This window comes from Elephas maximus, chromosome 23, assembly GCF_024166365.1.
Source record: "Elephas maximus indicus isolate mEleMax1 chromosome 23, mEleMax1 primary haplotype, whole genome shotgun sequence".
Lineage (NCBI taxonomy): Eukaryota > Metazoa > Chordata > Mammalia > Proboscidea > Elephantidae > Elephas > Elephas maximus.
Genome location: NC_064841.1, coordinates 55418531 through 55439029, shown reverse-complemented (window position 1 = coordinate 55439029; position 20499 = coordinate 55418531). Strand labels below are relative to the sequence as shown.

Sequence of the window (20499 nt, the reverse complement as noted above, 5' to 3'; positions counted from 1 at the left end):
TTCCTTGAGACCATGGTCCCCACAGCCCTCAGCCAAGTCTGGACTTTTTAAGAACTTGAATTCTGTTCCACATTTTTCTCCCGTTCTATCAGGATCCATCTACTGTGGCCCTGATCAGAACAGTCAGTGGTGGTAGCCAGGAACCACCTAGCTCTTCTGGCTTCAGGGTACATGAGGCCGTGGTTTGTGTAGACTGTTAGTCCTATAGACTACTTTCTTCTCTGAGCTTTGGTTTCCTTCTTTCCCTTTTGTACTGGCCAAGTAGAGACCAATAGTTGTATCTTAGATGGCCGTTTGTAAGCTTTTAAAACCCCAGACACTACTCACCACATTGGGATGTAGAACATATACTTTATGAACTATAGTATGCTGATTAATTGAGTTGTCACATGAAACTATCGTCCTAAACCTTCAAACCTAATGATCCTATCTCATCTGGTGTTTGGTTATGTCTAAGAACTGTTCATACCTGTGTCCCCTATGTGGTTTATTATATATGTGGATACACATGCAGGCACGCATGTACCTCTATGTACATATTCCTACAGATACTTATATCTGTGCGCACATTGGCACCCACATATTCATACTCGTACACACATATGCCTATATACATGTTTGTGTATCCAGACACATATTTTTTGTTTGTTGTTTGTGTTGTTGCAAAATTATATTTGTATGTCCTTCTCTCCTGTGTACTTTTTAGTGATATCATTTACCTTGGTCAAGCTGTGTGTACTTCACCCACATTTGATGCTACCTTTCCCATCACCCAGCAAAACAAGCGTCTGCTATCTTGAGAGTGCTCCCCTCCACCAATGGTAACCACCAATGAGCGCTGGTCTCTGTATATGTATCTGTTTTTGTCATCTTATAAAAGTGTGTTCATTCAATATTTGTCCTTTTGTGACTGGCTTATTTCACTTGAGCATAATGTCCTCCAGATTCATCCATGTTCTAAGATGTTTTGAGGAACTTTTTCTTTTTGGCTGTATGGTATTCCATTGTATGCATATACCACATTTATTTATCCTTTCAATCACTGATGGATATTTAGGTTGTTCTTTCTTTTTGCTGTTGTGAATCATGCTGCAATGAACATAGGTGTGCATGTCTGTGTGAATTTTTCTTTTAAGACTATTATATTCAATTTTAGAATTTTTGCTTGGCTATTTATTTTTATAGAGTTTCTATGTCTGCAGAAATTCACCATCTGTTCATGCATTTTGCCCACCTTTCCCATGAAATCCTTTAACATATTTATAATATTTTTTTCTTCACATTTCTGGTCATTCTAACAGCTGGGCCAGCTCTGAAACTGCTTCTTTTGACTGTTTTTTCTCTTGATTATGAATCATGTTTTTCTCCTTTTTCATATGTCTCATAATAAAAAATAGTAGAGTTTGAAGTAAATAATATTTAGTCATAGAAAAGGGCATGCTCATTTCTTTGCCAGGCCACTAGATTTGGGAGTTGAACTTCTTTAATTCCTTAGACTGGGTTAGGTTGCAGCTTCAGTTAGCTATAGTTCATCATTAGTTTCAAAATATTTGGTAATAGAATGAAGACTCTCTTTTAAGCAGGGTTTGGGAATCAAAACACTGGGAGACTCTAAAATCTTCTTCCTGCGCTATTGACCAACCTCTGGTTTTTGTGGCCACTAGAGAGTTCCCTCAGCTTTCCAGATTAACCTCTGGGTTTCATGACTGTGGGCGATCCCTCTCAGCTCTCTTGTTCTGCCCCAGCATATGGTGTACTGCCACCCTGCTCTAGGTGAAGACTGTTGGATGGTAGATGTTCCTTGAGGGCCCCTGTCTATCTCTCCTTTGGCCTTGCCCCTAGACTTTGGCAGAGGTTGTTGAAAGCTCCGTGCTGGAAAATTTAGCGGGTGGATGTGGACTCCTAGGTCTCACTCACATAAGACCATTGCCTTTCCATATCTGTAACTTCCTTCATCTGAGCATGGTATTTAAGATATAGCAAGATTCAAGCTGTTGTTGACACATTTATTTGTTAAAATGAGCAGAAGTATTAATTTTTTGACCAATCCATTTACAGTGAATGTGTCCCAGAAGTAAAGGTAGAGAATTTGCTTATTAACATAGGACTTACAGTAGCCGGCATTGAATGACTGAAATAGAAGCTGTTCCATTCACAGTCTGTTAATCATGGAGAATATGTAATCTAATGAAATCGATAGTTTTAAAAATGTATGGATCAAATACATTTAGATTTTTATGTTCTCCTTCTTTTGGAATCAAATGCAATAGAAGTAGTTCCATTAAAGAGGGACCAGGTATTACTTAAATCGTAATTTGCTTTTCAAGTTTTATTGAGTGTAATGGTTTTCTAATCTCTTGTTAAGACCTCTTCGTTCCAGATTAAAGATATAAGTAATTAAATTTGAGATTCAACCTGTCATTTGCTAAGTAAGCTTCTTCTAGGTGAGGGCTGTGACTACTTAAAAACTCCTTAACTGTGTTCCTATCATGTTTTGTATATACCTCAGTGCAATATGAGTGTGTTAAGTGAATGTCCCAGCTTTATTGCTGACTACAATATAGTTTTTTTGCATCTTTTTCCAGGGCCAGACTTTGAGCTTCTTGAAAACATGAAATGCATGTTACTCATTTCAGCATTCACAATGCTAAACGCAGTGCAAGTGACTGGTTACTCAATAAATTTTAGTTGAATTAAAAATAAAAATTAGACTTTTTTTTTTAGAAATTAAAGGAATGAAATTGTCACTGCACAGTATAATAAAGGCAAGTACAAGGAAAGTATTTTGAGTTTCATTATTTCCCTCACCTATTAAATGAACATAACACCTGCCTTTTCAAGCATGCTTGAAGATTCAGGGAGAAAGAATATCATAATTCAGTGAAGATAATAACTGTACATACATATAGAGAGAGAGCACTACAATTTTATAAGTTTATTCATATCTGTTTATTTCATGTGACCTCCCAGGGAACTTTGTGAGGAAAGCATGGCAGGTATAGCCTGATTTTCTTATTAAGGAGCTGATAGTTTTGTGTGTGTGATTAAAGAAACTCAAACTCTGAGTTATTTTGATGTCAGGTTCAGCACTCTTTCTTTTACACAGTGTTGCCTCTTTTTATCCACAGCCAATTAGAAAACAAAAAAGCATGTAAAAAAAAAGCATGGTATTTTTTCTTATATTTCTTCCCCTGTATAAAATTGTAGTTCTGCTTTGTTATTTTGTGTGCGTGTTATGTGTGTGTGATGATTATAGACTTTCTTCTTAGCTGTCTCATCTCTAGGTCTTAAGCTTACTACCATATATAGTCAGCGTTAGACCACCTAGTAAATGTTGGCGTTCAGTATTTATTAACTTTATACATATACTACCTTGGAGAGGAGAAAATATTTGAAAAGTCTGTAGGTGGGCTGAGCAGTATCATAAGAATCCGCTGCTCTAAGAAATCTTTAGCTTAAAATACTGCTTTTCTGCGTTGAAGATTAACTTTATTACAAAAAGCAGGTAAATGGATAAAATTAAGTAGTTTTAAAACAAAAGAAGGGTAAAAGCATTTAGTAGTGGAATTCAGTGAATTAAGTACAAGTGTTATAGTAATTGTAAAAAGGTTGTAATTTGTACTGTATGTATAGCCAGGAAGCCAAAGACAGGTTTATTTGTAGAGGGTGTGAGCCATTGCTTTATAAGGTGTTTTATCCAGCTGTACAAATATTTTGTTTTACTTTTGATTTAAAGTAAAATACACAGGGTTATAATAAACTTCTCTGCAAATACGTACAATAATTGTATAGAAGTAAAATATTGATTTAATGAGTTAAGGTTTACCATAGTTCATCAGAAGTACAAACAAGCTTTAAAGGGTGAATAAAAAGAAAGCTAGGTTGATTTAATTTGTGCCAACTTTTTTCTTATTTCCCTATTTTAGGAACCAGATGCCCCACTGACTTTGCTGAGGTTCCTTCCATTCTGATGGAGTACTTTGCAAATGATTATCGAGTGGTTAACCAATTTGCCAGGCATTATCAAACTGGGCAGGTAGGAAAAAATGATAATGTCCTTTGGATACTTAGTCGATAACTTTGTGGATAAGAATCAATATGAAACTGGTCCTCAAACTGTGGGAATTGATCCAGTCCCCACCTTCCCACTTCTCAGTCAGTTCTGACACCAGCCGCCCATGCCGTACACCTTTTCTGACCACCTGGAGCTACGGCAGATCTTACAGGTTGAAAGGACACTGCCCTTTAGACTGCCAAATAGATGCCAGCTACAAGTTTGGGAGTCCACAGGACACCCTCACTTTCATCACTGTCTCCCCCCTCTCCTTTGGGCTCAGTAATTTGCTGGAACCACTTACAGAACTATACTTACGATTAGGGATTTATTATAGTAAAAGATACAAATCAGGATCATCATAAGGAAGAGATGCTTGGGCAAGGCCTGGGAGGGTCCCCAGAGTGAAACTCTCATGTCTTAAAGAGGGTGAACAGGAAGCTGTCTGAGCCACCATGTTCAGGGCTTTTATTGGCCAGTCCTGCATGATAGGCTAAATCATGCCTCCCGAGGCCAGTTGATATTGGCCTCCCAGGTAAGTCTTTTCTGCTCTGGCCAGCTGATACTCTCCAGCACAAATCTTAAGGTGGGACCTGGAAACCTCAGACCAAGGCACTCCAATTAGCCTAAGGGTTATTTCTCAGGAACCAAGGACAAAGGCCACCTTAACTTTTTTCTTAACCTTAACTTAAAGCTGAATTCTTTACCCCACAAACTGCTAATTTAATAGGCAATTTGATTAATTCTGTAAAGCAGCAGCTTTAAAACTGTTTGGTTTCAGGATGGCTTCATCCTTTTAGAAATTATTGAAGATCCTAAAAAGCTTTTCTGTGTGTGGGTTGTATTTATCAATATTTACCATATTAGAAATTAACATTGAAATTAAGAAAATATTAATTCATTTAAAAATAATAAACCCTTTCCATGTTAATTAACAAATTTTGATTAAAAATAACTATGTTTTTCACATAGTGAGAAGAGTAGCATTGTCTTATGTTATCTCTTTAATGTCGGACTTAACAGAAGACAGCTAGATTCACATATCTGCTGCTTTTTCAACCTGTGGATATAAGTTGTGTTGAAGTATATGAAGGAAATCCAGCCTCACACAGATATGAAGGTAGAAAAGGGAGGAGAATTTTAATAGCCTTTTCAGATAATTGTGGGTGTTCTGTGATACTATGCCAAAACTCAACAGTGGTGGTGTGTTAAAGTTTAGTGCAGTGTAGAATCTGAAACCATATCCATATAAGCTTTTCATACTCTGTTATATTAAATCCATTGGTCTGTTTTGCCCTTTGTATCTTTTACCCATGGAAAATATTGACAAAGTTTTGCATATGTGTTCCAGATGTTGACATATTTCATTATGCAGTATATTTTATTTGTTTGTTTATTTATTGTGCTTTAGGTGAAAGTTTACAGCTCATGTTAATTTCACATACAAAAATTTATACACATTGTTTTGTGGCATTAGTTGCAATCCCCACAATGGGACAGCACACTCCCCCTTTCCACCCTGGGTTCCCTCTGTTCATTTGACCAGTTCCTGTCCCTTCCTGGCTCCTCATCCTGTCTCTGGACAGGAGCTGTCCAATTGGTCTCATATATCTGATTGAACTAAGAAGCATATCACTCACATGTATTCATCTTTGTTTTATAGTCCTGTCTAATCTTTGTCTGAAGAGTGGGCTTCAGGAATGGTTTCAGTTCTGGGTTAACAGTGCATCTGGGGGCCGTAGTTTCAGGGGTTCTCATTGTGCAATATTAAAAAAAAAAATCACATTCATTAATATCACCACCAATCTCATCAGAAAAGCCTTTAAGTATGAGATGCTATCACGTTCACAGCGGTAAATAGGAGTTTTCTAAAATTCTAATTTTTGATTGAAAGTTAGATTTTCATTGGCTACAAATACTGTCATTTGTTTTCCTTGAAGTGCCAGGCTTACTTAATTCATTTTTCAGAAAACGTCTGCCGGATACCTAAGTCCGAATAACCATAGTTTGTCTTTTAGTCCTTCTTTCAAGTAAAAATCACATTCCATGGACAAAGTACCTAGTTTAGTTCATAACTCAATCACTTTTAGGAGTATCTTTTCCTCAAGACCACCATCGTACAGCAGAAATGTATCGTATTTATTTCTCATTTCGTCACCCAGAATAATAAAAAGATATATACTCAAGGATTGAGATTTAATAAAATGAATGATTTTTCCTTTTTTTCACTGCTTCATCAAGGGCATTCTTAACAGAAATGAGCGTTTTTTTTTTTTTTAATTAACTTTTATTAAGCTTCAAGTGAACATTTACAATTCCAATCAGTCTGTCACATGTAAGTTTACATGCATCTTACTCCCTTCTCCCACTTGCTCTCCCCCTATTGAGTCAGCCCTTTCAGTCTCTCCTTTCGTGCCAATTTTGCCGTCTTCCCTCTCTCTCTATCTTCCCATCCCCCCTCCAGTCAAGAGTTGCCAACACACTCTCCAGTGTCCACCTGATTTAATTAGCTCACTCTTCATCAGCATCTCTCTCCCCCCCACTGACCAGTCCCTTTCATGTCTGATGAGTTGTCTTTGGGGATGGTTCCTGTCCTGTGCCAACAGAAGGTCTGGGGAGCTTTGCCGCCGGGATTCCTCTAGTCGCAGTCAGACCATTAAGTGTGGTCTTTTTATGAGAATTTGGGGTCTGTATCCCACTGATCTCCTGCTCCCTCAGGAGTTCTCTGTTGTGCTCCCTGACAGGGCAGTCATCGATTGTGGCCGGGCACCAACTAGTTCTTCTGGTCTCAGGATGATGTAGGTCTCTGGTTCATGTGGCCCTTTCTGTCTCTTGGGTTCTTAGTTGTTGTGTGACCTTGGTGTTCTTCATTTTCCTTTGCTCCAGGTGGGTTGAGACCAATTGATGTATCTTAGATGGCCGCTTGTTAGCATTTAGGACCCCAGACGCCACATTTCAAAGTGGGAAGCGGTGTTTTTTTACTGAATGCGTATGGTGGTGAGGAATACCAGGACTGCTAGTACAGTTTCCTGACAAGGCATGACTGCTTTTACCCATCAGTGCTTTTGCACCATCAGGGCAAATGTCAGCACAGTGGAAAGGTGAAATGTCATTTGAGTATTATTGCAAAAACAGTTTTGACCTTGCAGAGTTTTGAAAATATCTCAGGAACCCATAATGGCTTGCTGACCATACTTTGAGAACTGCCTATAAAGGAGTGGAAATTGTACTTAGAGGGAAATTCCTGATAAAATTGGGGCTTAAAAGAAATTTGACAGTTTAGCCTAACAAACATTTATCATGTGTCAGGTAGTTTATAAGTGCTGGGATACAAAGATAAATAGCACAGCCCCTCCCTCAGGAAGTTAAATTTCTAATGGGTCTAGATAGACAGGTAAGCACATAGTTCCAATACATGGTAGTGAGAGCTTTGATGGTAGCGATCAGAGAGTACATGACACCTGCAGCCTACGTCCTGCAGGAAATAAAGAAGGGTGGGAATTGGCCTCCAGGGCCAATGTTGACCTCCAGGGCCAGAGATGAGCCCTAAGGATCCACTGGTCTTTGAGGCATTTTATTAAAAATAATTTTCTTAAAGCCTCAATTGTATGGAATTTGACTAAAACCATATTTACTTAAAATGAATATCACTTTCCCATTTGCTTTTTTTTTTTTTTTTGGCTGTTTTTAAAATTGGAACTATGTTGTCCTGGAAAGAATTCCGAAAAGATTGAGTCTTAAATTGTGGCAAAGAGAGAGTTATGATGGCCGGCTTTTATTGTATGCTGGGTAAATTTGAACTGTTAGTGTTTTGTCAGAACTCTACTACACCCCACCCCCAGCACCAGAATCCTCTATTGTTGCCTTCCTGATTTCCCCCCCCTTTTTTTTTCTGTCCAGATTATGGTATCATAGACCTACAATACATCCATGTATTGAAAAATAGCTAGCCTTTATTATATGCCACATTACCATTTCATCTTTAGAGCCATCCCATGACATAGCACTTTGTCCCCATTTTCCAGGTGAGGAAAAAAGGTCTATGGTAGAACAGGTTTCAGACTCGGGTCTCTTGCACTTCAAAGCCTTTGCTCTTTACGCTTTTGAATGTTTGTCCTCGTATTAATTTTTGTTTCATAAAACTCAACCGCAATGCCATATTTTCCTTTAAGCTTGTCATCAATATGTGATGTGCTTTAGTCTGAAAATTCTTTAATTTTGAGGTTTAATTTTAAATAGTGCATTGTAATTTTAAAATTTTTTCAGTTTTATAAAATAAACCCATTGCTGTCAAGTTGATTATGATTCATAGTGACCCTGTAGGACAGAGCAGAACTGCCCCGTAAGGTTTCCAAGGAGAAGCTGGTGGATTCAAACTGCCAACCTTTTGGTTAGCAGCCATATTAAAATGAAAGATATCTTATAATAAATTGCTGCTAATACAGCTATTAACATTATATAGCTTACCATCCACATGTGCATTGGAAAATACAATCTTTCTTGTCTCTGTGAACTTTGTTATGTAATATTACATCAGATAATGATTTTTCCTTTCAGACTATACCTCCTTAAGTGTAGTTATAAAATTCTACTCATCTTTAATTCCCAACACTTAGCATAGTGCCCAGCACATAAAAAGCACTAAAAACAGTCAAAGGAAAGAATGGAATCAGAAAAAGAAGCACCCAAGACACCTTTATTTGTGACTCTTTTTCTGATTATGTCTCCAGATGCACAATATGATTTGGTCATTTATTTTACATGATTTTATTTAACTATTATTGTCAACTGTGGACTAATGGATGAGTATCTGGATAACTAAGTGAATCTTCATCATTATCTATTTTGGTTACTAAGATGACAAAATTGAAATATTTGTCATCCAATTAACTACTTGTACATCAACATGCAAAGAATTACCCTGGGCAGTTGTGTAGAATTATCCTGGGCAGCTCTAGCATGCCAGCACAAGCAGTTCTGATGATCTACTCCCCAGTGAAACTGGTGAAAACTGTATAAAAAACAAACAAATAAACAACCATTTAAAGTCTCTGAAAAGGATCCTAAGGACAAACAGCAAATCAGGAAACATCTATTCAAGAACATTTACAAAAATTTGGTAAGAAAAGTGAGAGTCTGTGATATTTAAACCAAGACCATTCCTCCTGCCTGCTAAGTGAGGCAGAGACTCCTCTCTAGACTGCCACAGCCAAGGACACAGGGCTACCTTTCCCCCCAGTTCCCAGTCAGAGGGTGTTCTTTCTAGGATGCAGAGACATCAGCGTTTCTCATCTTGCCCCCAGCTACCTGTAGCTGAGGATAAGTCCCAGGAGAGTGCTTTTGAGAGGTGAGGGGCTCTCTTTCACCCACCACACCACTCATGGAACAGAGTTCTGCCTTGGGCATGGTGCACTGAGAATACTGGGGCCCTGATAGCGCTTCCACTGTCTCACAAGGTGGTGGTTCCACGGCAGGACAGGCAAGCCAACAGGACCTCAGGATACTGCCCTCTGCTCCACTTAGCACTCAGCTCCTAGAATGGGGTATCACTTAGAGGGGAGCTTGCCATTGCCCCTACCCCAACTCCACAGCCCTGTCTCAGAGATTTTGCCTTGAGGGAGAAACAGGCCTTAAAACAAAAATGAAATCTGTTACCCTCAAGTCTATTCTGACTCAAGGTGACCTGATGTGCTACAGAGTAGAACTGCTCCAAAGTGTTTTCTTGGCAGTAATCTTTATGGAAGCAGTTCACCAGGTCCTCCTTCTCGAGAGCCTCTGGGTGGGTTTGAACTGTCAACCTTTAGATTAGCAGCCAGTTGCAAATCACTTGAGCTACCCAGTCTATTTGGCTTTAAAACAGCTCATAATCTCTTTCCAGAGAAATTGATTTCATTTGCAGCTAAGGTAGAGAAGTTTAAGCCTAATAATGCTCTCAATAACAGTGGAGGCTGTGGTGAAGACAATTGAGAGGAGCTTCCTGAATCTAATGAAGATACAGTCTAGATAGACTGTGTAAGAGAGCTGGGTGGAGGCTTCCTGGGGTCAGAACAAATTCAAACACTGACCTCAAAAACTATTCCTTCAAAGGAGCCACAATTTGATCGGATTAGTTTGTAAACTAAGTGCCCCAGGGCATTGTTGGAAACAATAGAGCTATCAATCTGTAATTAGTGCAGTTTAACAGCTGGCTGTAGTCAGGAAAAGAAAAGATGAGAGCCCTTCTAATACCACTGTCATCTTAGGGTGACTTCGGGCATATCAAAAGCTGTGCCTCCCTGAGGAGTAACATTAGAGACTTAACATTGTTTGGGGGGAAATAGACTTCATTGAAAGTATCCAACCAGTCACTAAATAAACAATAAGAAGTCCTGGAGCGGGAGAACTGTACCTAGAGTTGCCACAGTACAATCTAGAATGTCCAGTTTCCATCAAAAAATTATGAGCCATGCATGCAAAGAAATAGGAATGTGTAACCCATACACCAGAATAAAGGCAGGCAATAGGAACTACCTGTGAGAGTGACCAGATGTAACATTTAACAGAAAAAGATTTCAAAGTAACCATTATAGATATGTTCACAGAACTAAAGGAAAGCATGATTAAAGAAGTAAAGGAAGGTATGATGACAGGGTTATATCAAATAGAAAATATCAATAAGGAGATATATTTAAAAAAAAAATTCTGGAGTTGAAAAGTACAAAAACTGAAGTAAAAAAATTCACTAGAGGGGTTCACCAGTAGATTTGAACGGGCAGAAGAAAGAATTAGTGAGCTTGAAGATAGATCAATAGAGATTATAAAAACCAAAGAAGAGAGAGAAAAAGAGTGAAGAAAAATGAACAGAGCCTCGGGTAAATGTGGGGCACCATTAAGCTCACCAATATATGCATAATGGGAGTACTAGGAGGAGAGGAGAGAGAGAAGAATAAATATTTCAAGAAATAATGGCTGAAACTTCCCAAATTTATTGAAAAACAATAACCTATGCATCCAGGAAGCTTAATAAACTCTAACTGGGGTCAATACAGAGACTCACAAACAGCAACATCATAGTAAAAATGTTGAAAAGTCAGAGATGGAGAAAATCTTGTTCAAAGAAAAAAAACTCAACCAAGAATCCTATGTTCACCAAAGTTATCATTCATAAATGAAAGGGGAATACTTTCCCAGATAAACAAAAATGGAAAGATTCGTAGCTAACAGAACTGCCTTACAAGAAATATTAAAGTTCTTCAGGCTGAAGACAAGTAGCCTTACATAGTAATTTAAATCCATATGAACAAAGAGCATTGGTAAAGGAATTATGCAGTTATAACAGACACTATTGATGCATGCTGTGTATCCACTGGGGAAAAGCCAAGAGTAAGTCAGACAGTATCCCAGCACTCGTGGCATTTAATTCTCAGGGGAACTAAGGCAGCGCTAAAGAAGAAGGAAGCAAAAGAGATAAAGAAAAAGGAAGGAAAAACCCATACAAAGGCATGGGACAGTGAGAGAACAGCTTGTGGAGGTATGTCAGGGAGGTGTGTGTGGCTAGAGCAGCAGAAGGAGGAGAAGAGAGAAGGACAGAAAAAGACCCTGGAATGAAAGATTAGTAGAGTAAGACTGGGAAAGGCTGCATATTGTAAATAGGAGTTTGGACTTTCTCCTGGTGTCAGTGAGAAGTTATTAAAGGTTTTTGGGCAGGGAAGTGACACAACCTAATTTTTTTTTTCGTAAACTAACTCTTGTGGCAGAGAGGAAGATGGATTGGAGAGATATGAGATTAGAATTAGAGAAGGCTTAGCGGTGGCAGCAAACTGCCACGGTTCCCTTAAGAGTCAGGGCTGAAAGCAGTGCTGCTAGGACTACACTCTGAGGGCCACACAACACCCCTTTTTGTCTGAGGGTGTTTTCCTGGTCCCTGAGCCTGGCTCATCTTGAGAGACATCTCCGACCCCTGCTCTCACTGACTCTGTTCTTGTTTCTAGAATTTGTCCTTGTCTCTGCACTCAAACTGCCCCCACACACCTTCTAATCACAACTCACTTACTGGGACCACCACCTCTGTTGCTGCAGTGATTTTCCTGGGATTGTTTATTACTGGGTTTTGGGCCAGACTTCCTTTGGGGAATTGTGTCTACTCCTTCTAGTCAGAGGCTCTCATACAACTCTGTCTCAACTCATTTTCTCATTAGCCTTTAGCAGCCAGCTTCTTTGGACTCCACCTTTGGACTTGTGACCTTGCTCAGCCTTGAGCAGGGCTTAAGTGAAGGTGATTGCATATGTGTACTCGAGAGATGCTGATGGTCTGGCCTACAGTGGGGTGGGCAGAGAAGCAGGATTCAAGGGCTGTGTGAAGACTTGATTGGAAGGACTTGAGAATACATACTAGGTATGAGATGAAAAGTCAAGGTGGAGATTCCATGAACAGAGAATTCTGGAATAGGGTCAAGTTTGAGAGGGAAGATGCTGAGTTGTTTTCTTGAGTATGTCAATGAACATCATTGCTGTCCACCAGGCCATTGGTAATACAGGTCTGAAGTTCAGGAGTCAAATAAACACTGCAGATATTGGGAATAGTTGGAATAGAGATGGCAGTGAAAATACAGTGAGATTAGAAATTACCCAGAGAGAAAAGCAAGAGACATCTAAAGAAACCAGCATCACTAGGAAAGGAGCTCTCTGATGGGCTTCAATTTTTTAAAGATATGAACACAGAGTATGAGGACATACATATATAAGGTGTATATAGAGTACCATGAGCCTTTCAGAGTAATAACTTAAAAAAAAAAATTACATTTTGGGTTGAAATTCACCAGAAACACTAACCCGTTGCCATTGAGTAGATTCTGACTCATAGCAACTTCATAGGACAGAGCAGAACTGCGCAAAAAGGGCTCCCAAGGATGGGCTGATAGATTCAAACTGCCGACCTTTTGGTTACCAGTTTGTAGCTCTTAACCACCGCACCACCAGGGCTCCAGAAACAGTAAAGGCAATTTTAAAAATATTATCATCTATTAACAGAACAAGTAGAAGAGCAAAGAAGGGCTTGAGCCTCCGCTTGTAGGGTGATATAAAAAGTCCAGGAAAAGGCAGAGCTTCTCAATAGCTATTTTAAAAGAACCATTTTTGAACTAGATAGTTTTAAGCAAACAGTGCTAGGTCTAAAATATACTCTAAGATAGATGCGATAGGAAGAAAGCACTAAGCTTCTTTAAGTTTCCTGACTCAGATGACATGTCCAATTGGCTAAAGGGACTTGCAGACACAATCCCTAAAGAATTTAATGTAATTTTGTGATACCATGGAGAATGAAAAATGTGCCAGAAGGCAGAGACATATAAATGCCTTGATTTTCAAAAAGAGGGCTTGCCTCTTCTTGTCACTAATTAAGACACCAAGTGGATTGATTCTTTTAATTTTAAGGCAGCCTTAGCCCTAAGGACAAGGAGTTAATTCCCTAAGATTCAAGTCTTTGTAAGTAAATGGCATTAAAGCCCATAAGGAAGAATAGCAGGCTTGCATCTTTATGCTTAATTTCCTATCCTGCTGCTTGTCAGGAAAGGAGTCATTTTTTAACACCAAAAGGTGTACTCCAGAGAACTCTCGGAGTATAGGGTAATATTAATTTATTAACACCTAGGGTTTTTGACAAGTATTTAATCTGAACTAAGGCCAGTCATTAAGGCCAGTCGTAGCCAATACATTCCTCGTGGTGGAGCAATTTAGCAGCATGCTTATCAGATGTGCGGATGCCATCCAGCTGTCAGAGATAACAAATACCAGAGGTACTCATTCTAGATTCAAACTGTCTTAACAAGCCACAACATCACAGCTGAAGTAGAATTAACTGTGAATTCATCTGAAAATCATTGGCACAAGTATAGAAGGGTGAAGACTTGATAGCAGTTTACATGAAAAAATGAAAAAGTTCCCAGATTTTTAGACATAGTAAACGTAACCACCAGTCTAGTGACGTTTCCCACCAGTCTCATTTGATCTTGCGTTGCATTCTTGGAGATGTGATGCCTAAAGAACTAAAGGTTGTTCTCTCAGTGGTTCTGGCCTTCAGCCTAACCCCTTTCCAATTGTTCCCCATAAGCCTACAGTTACCTACAGGCAGCCTCACGCTTCTGAAAGCATGGTCATCGCCCCCCCCCACACCCAAGTCATTCTAAGATGTGACTTCTTTCATGTTTTAATATTTCTGAAACTAGGACCTCATGTTAGCTATTTATACTTAATGGCATAGTCCTCCTCTCCCTCAAATCTGTTTTAAAATCACAGGTGCTTTTTCCAACTGTTGGGTTCTTGGATTCAAGAAAGTAGGATAGTCTTAGCCCCTTTGTCCAAAACTGAAAATGCTAAGCTTTTCCAATTTAAAAGCCTGATCATTGACCCCTCCCCCCATCCCTAAATATCTTGTCGGATATATGGTTTCCAAAGATATTCTCCCATTCGGTAGCTTATATTTTTACTGTTTTGGTAAAGTCTTTTGATGAACGAAAGTTTTTAATTCTTATGAGGTCCCATTTATTTGTCTTTTACTGTTTGTGCTTTTGTTATTATATTTGATAATTTGTTGTTAAAAGCTAGGCCTGAAAGTATTGCCCCTCCTTTTTCTTCTTAGAATTTTATGGTTTTAATTTTGACATTTAGGTTCCTAATCTATTTTGAATTTGTTTTTGTGTATGGAATGAGGCATGAATCCTATTTCATTTTTCTGCATGTGGAAATCCGATGTTCCCAGCACCGTTTGTTGAAGAGACTCTTCTTTCCCCATTGAATGGACTGAGCACCCTTGTCAAAAATTAGATGTGTTGATTTATTTCTAGACTGTCAGTTCTATTCCATTGGTCTATATGTATATCATTATACCGGTACCAGGCAGTATTTTTTTGTTTTGTTTTTAAAGTGTGCTTTAAGTGAAAGTTTACAGCGCAAATTAGTTTCTCATTCAAAAATTTATACACAAATTATTTTGTGTCATTGGTTGTGGTCCCCACAATGTGTCAGCACTCTCCCTTTCCCTTTCCACCCCGGTTTCCTCGTGTCCATTCATCCAGTTTTCCCGTCCCTTCCGGCCTTCTCGCCTTTGCTTTTGGGCAGGTGTTCTCCATTTGGCCTCATATGCTTGATTGAACTAAGAAGCGCGGTCCTCGCATGTGTTATTGTTTACTTTATATGGCTTGTCTAATCTTTGGCTAAAAGGTGGGCTTTGGGAGTAACTTCAGTTCTGAGTTATCAGTGTCTGGGGGCTACAGTCTTGGAGACTCCTGCAGTCTGTGTTACACCAGTAAGTCTGGTTTGTGTGTGTGTGTGTGTGTGTGAATTTGGATTCTGTTGTACATTTTTCTTGAGCTCTGTTCAGGACTGTCTGTTGTGATCCCTGTCAGAGTAGTCGGTGGTGGTAGCCAGGCACCATCTAGTTCTTCTGGGCTCAGGCTGGTGGAGGCTGTGGTTCATGTGGTCCTTTAGTTCTTGGGACTAATATTTTCCCTGTGCCTTTGGTTTTCTTTATTTTCCTTTGCTCTAGATGGGATGGGACCAATAGATGTATCTGCCTTAGGCTGGGTTTTCTAAAGAAGCCAAACCAGTGAAATGTATAGAGAGAGAGAGAGATTTATATCAAGGAAATGGCTCAGGTGATTTTTGGAGACCCTGTGTCCCAAGCCTGTGGGACAGGAAAGAGAATTCTGATTCACGTAGCTGCAGGGGCTGGCGAACCCAAGATCAGCAGGCCTGAGAGTGGGACTGTAGCAGGCTGTGAAGATGGACAGATCTCAAGATGGGCAGGCAAGCTGCTAGCTCAAGTCCCAAGAACCAGAGGTCAGATGAACAGGAGCCAGCTGCAGGGTCTAGAACAGTCAAAAGCCCCAACAGAGCGAGCAGGAGGGAAGTAGGTGGTGGAAGGCAGAGAGATGAAGGGCGAGGGGGCAGTGAGCTGCCACAGACCCTGCCCCTGCCAGTACCTCTTAGCAGATTCCATCATGGGGGTGATCACATATCAAATTTCAACAGGAAAGTGATCACAACATTATACAACTACCAAAACACTGAGAATCATGGCCCAACCAAGCTGACATCACAGTATCTTAGATGGTTGCTTGCAAGCTTCTAAGACCCCAGATGCTACTCAGCAAAGTAGGATGTAGAACGTTTGCTTTATGAACTATGTTATGCCAATTGAACTAGATGTCCCCTGAGGCCATGGACCCCAGCACCCAGCTCTAGTAACTTTTTCCCTCAAGGTGTTTGGATCCATCTAGGAAGCTTCTTTGACTTTGCCTTGTTCAAGTTGTGCTGTCTTCCCCTATATTGTCTGTTGTCTTTCCCTTCACCAAAGTTAACACTTGTGTTAACAAGTTAGTGATTTCCTCTCCCCACCTCTCCTGTCCCTTGTAACCATCAAAGGTCATTATTTTTTTCTGTGTGTAAACCTTTTCTAGAATGGGAACTCCAGAACACTTAATTATGCTCATGAGGAACCTTTACATAGATCAAGAGGCAGTTGTTCAGACAGAACAAGGGGATGCTGATTGGTTTAATGTCAGGAAAGGTGTGTGTCAGGGTTGTATTCTTTCACCGTACCTATTCATTCTGTATGCTGAACAAATAATATGAGAAGCTGGACTATATGAAGAAGAACGGGGCATCAGGATTGGAGGACGACTCATTAACAACCTGCGCTATGCTTGCTGAAAGTGAAGAGGACTTGAAGGACTTACTAATGAAGATCAAAAACAACAGCCTTCAGTATGGATTGCACCTCAACATAAAGAAAACAAAAATCCTCACAACTGGACCAATGAGTAGCATCATGATAAACGGAGAAAAGGTTGAAGTTATCAAGGATTTCATTTTACTTGGATCCACAATCAACAACCGTGGAAGCAGCAGTCAAGAAATCAAAAGACACGTTGCATTGGGTAAATCTGCTGCAAAGGACCTCTTTAAAGTGTTGAAGAGCAAAGATGTCACCTTGAAGACTAAGGTGTGTCTGACCCAAGCCATGGTATTTTCAATTGCATCCTATGCATGTGAAAGCTGGACAATGAATAAGAAAGACCAAAGAAGAATTGACGCCTTTGAATTGTGGTGTTGGCGAAGAATATCGAATATACTGTGGACTGCCAGAAGAACGAACAAATCTGTCTTAGAAGAAGTACAACCAGAATGCTCCTTAGAAGCAAGGATGGCGAGACTGCGTGTTACATACTGTGGACATGTTGTCAGGAGGGATCAGTCCCTGGAGGAGGACATCATGCTTGGCAGAGTACAGGGTCAGCGGAAAAGAGGAAGACCCTTAACGAGGTGGATTAACACAGTGGCTGCAGCAGTGAGCTCAAGCATAACAACGGTTGTAAGGATGGCTCAGGAAGGGGCAATGTTTCGTTCTGTACTGCATAGGGTTGCTATGAGTCAGAACCAACTCTACGGCACCTAACAAGAACAACAACAAACCTTTTCTTGGGTTTTTATAATAGTGGTCTCATACAATATTTGTCCTTTTGTGACTGTCTTATTGCATTCAGCATAATGCCTTCCAGATTCATCCATACTGTAAGATGTTTCACGGATTCCTCATTGTTCTTGATCGTTGTGTAGTATTCCGTCGTGTGTATGTACCATTATTTGTTTATCCATTCATCTGTTGATGGACACTTAGGTTGTTTCCATCTTTTTATTATTGTGAATAATGCTGCAGTGAATATGGGTATGCCTGTGTCTATTTGTGGAATGGCTTTTATTTCCCTAGGATATATTCCAAGGAGTGGCACTGCTGGATCGTGTGGTATTTCTCTTTGTAGCTTTTTAAGGAGGTGCCCTATTGTTTTCTGTAGTGGTTATACCATTTTACAGTCCCACCAGCAGTGCATAAGAGGTCCAATCTCCCTGCAACCTCTCCAACATTTGTTTAGTGCCAGTATGTGGGGGTGCGATTGTATCTCATTATAGTTTTGATTTGCATTTCTGTAATGGCTAATGATTGTGAGCATTTCCTCATGTGTCTGTTAGCCACCTGAATGTCTTCTTTGGTGAAGTGTCTGTTCATATCCTTTGCCCTTTTTTAAATTGGATTATTTGTCTTTTTGTTGTTGAAGTGTTGAAGTATTCTATAGATTTTAGAGATTAGATCCTTGTTGGTATGTCATAGGCAATGTGTCTAGACAAGTTGACACATTTTGGGGGGACACAGTTCAATCCATAACAGGTCCCCTAGCATCATCCCTATTTTTTCTTCCATGATTTCTTTCATTTTAGGTTTTATATTTACGTCTTTGATTCATTTTGATTTAGCTTTTGTTTATGGTGTGAGGCATGGATCCTGTTTCATTTTTTTACAGGTGGACATCCAGTTTTGCCAGCGCCATTTGTGAAAAAGACCGTTTTTTTCTTCCATTTAATGGACTTTGATCCTTTGTCAAATATCAGCTGACCAGAGGTGGATGGATTTACATCTGGGTTCTTGATTCTGTTCTCTTGGTCTCTGTGTCTGTTATTGTACCAGTACCAGGCTGTTTTGACTACAGTGGCTGTACAGCAGGTTCTGAGATAAGAGTACCAGGCTGTTTTGATTAATGTGGCTGTATAACCAATTGCCATGAGTCGATTCTGACTCATAGCAACCCTATAGGACAGGGTAGAACTGCCCCATAGCATTTCCAAGGAGCACCTGGTGGATTTGAACTGCCAACCTTTTGGTTAGCAGCTGTAGCTCTTAACCACTGTGCCACCAGGGTTTCCAAATTGTATGTTTTAAAATCAGAAAGTGGGAGTCCTCTTACTTTATTCTTCTTTTTCAACATTGCTTTAGCTATTTGGGGCCCCTTGCCATTGCGCATAAGCTTGAGGAATACACTTCTTTTTTTAAATTTGGTACTTAATTCTACAAAATATTTGTGGCATGAACACCTGTGAAAACACCACCTAGAAATAAAAAAATTACCAATTTGTTCCTTTGTGACCCCATTCCCACCTACTAGAAGTGAATTATAGCCCTGAGTTCTTATTCTTTGCTTTTATATGTAATTTTACCACATAAGTTATTTATGCCTAAGCAGTGTATTGTTTACTTTTATTTAATTTTGAGCTTTATAAAAATAGTATTATACTATTTATAATCTTCTGTGATATACTTTTTCCAATTAACACATGATAATTTTTGGCTTAGATCTTAGAGGAGCAAAATCAGTGAAGCATATATATAAATACATATGGAGAGATTCATTTCACCAAGGAAATGACTCACACAGTTGTGGAGGCTGGCAAGTTCGAAATACATGTGTAGGGTGTTAGGCTGGAGGCATTCCTGATTCACATGGTTGTAGGGGCTTATGAGCCCAAAATCAGCAGGTCAAGCAGAAGGTTGCTATCTCACCAGGTTGTAGGAGCAGGTGAACCCCAAAATCTGCAGGTCATACAGCAGGCTGCTGGCTCACTTCCCAAGAACCAGAGGTCAGAGGATGACAAGTCAAATGCAGGATCGAGAGAGAGTGAGCTTTGCCAGAACATTCATATGTATTACATGCAGGCCACAACCCTAAGGAAATTCCCCTTTCATCTGACTGGCTGCTCACATCGGATCACAAAATGGGGAATGGCTATATAATGTCTGCCAAATAGCTGAGAATCAGGGCCTGCCAAGTTGACATATAACATTAACTCTCACAATGATGGACTTAATTCTTTCATTTTGGTATTTTTGAATTTAGCAATCTTTTCTGTATAGTTAATGCTTTTTGTATCTTAGAAATTTTTATTTCTGTAGAAGTCAAAGATATTTTTGTTTCCTTTTAAAAATTCTGATGTTTTTCCCTTCATATTCAAGTCTTTAATCAAGTTTAAAATTTTTTTGTTTAAGATAAGGTAGGAATCCAGTTTCATTTTTTCTTTATGAATGATATCCCTATGGTATTCTGGTACCATTTATTGGATGGTTTATTCTTTTCCAGTGATCTGTCATACACAATTGTCTTTTCATGAGATTTCTCTAACATTGTCCATCTTGATACCAGTACCATGGTGTCTTTAATACTATAGCTCTATAATAAGTCTTTATATCTGGTAGGACAAGTCTTCCTCAACTTGTTTTTCAAAAATACCTTGTTTATTCTTGGGCCTTTCCTCTTTCATATACATTTCAGAATCAGCTTATCCATTTTCTTGAAAAACCCTGATGGGTGTTTGGTTGGGATTACATTAAACCTATAGATCAATTTGGGAGAACCGATATCTCTGAATATTGAATTTTCCAATCCATGAACATGGCACATTTCTCCATTTGTTAGGTCTTTTTAAAGGTCTTTAAATGAATTTTTTAAAATAATATTTTATTGTGTTTTTGGTGAAGGTTTACATAGCCGTTTAGGTTCCAGTTCAAACAGTTTCTACACAAATTGTTCAGTGACATTGTTTCCATTCTTTGCAATGCGTGAACATTGTCATTATTTCCATTC

At 39.3% G+C, this 20499-nt stretch overlaps 1 protein-coding gene across 5 annotated transcripts in view; it reads left to right on the top strand.

Moving 5' to 3' along the window:
- The window catches only part of MIPEP (mitochondrial intermediate peptidase), a 228736-nt gene that overhangs the window by 104895 nt on the left and 103342 nt on the right, over window positions 1-20499 (top strand). For all 5 annotated transcript variants that reach the window (XR_007515047.1, XR_007515046.1, XR_007515048.1 and 2 more), the window contains one exon: window positions 3927-4036. Coding sequence is in view for 2 of the 5 variants with exons in the window: in XM_049867153.1 (XP_049723110.1) it covers window positions 3927-4036 (110 nt within the window). In the remaining 3 variants the exon portion in view is untranslated. The remainder of the gene's footprint in view (window positions 1-3926; window positions 4037-20499) is intronic.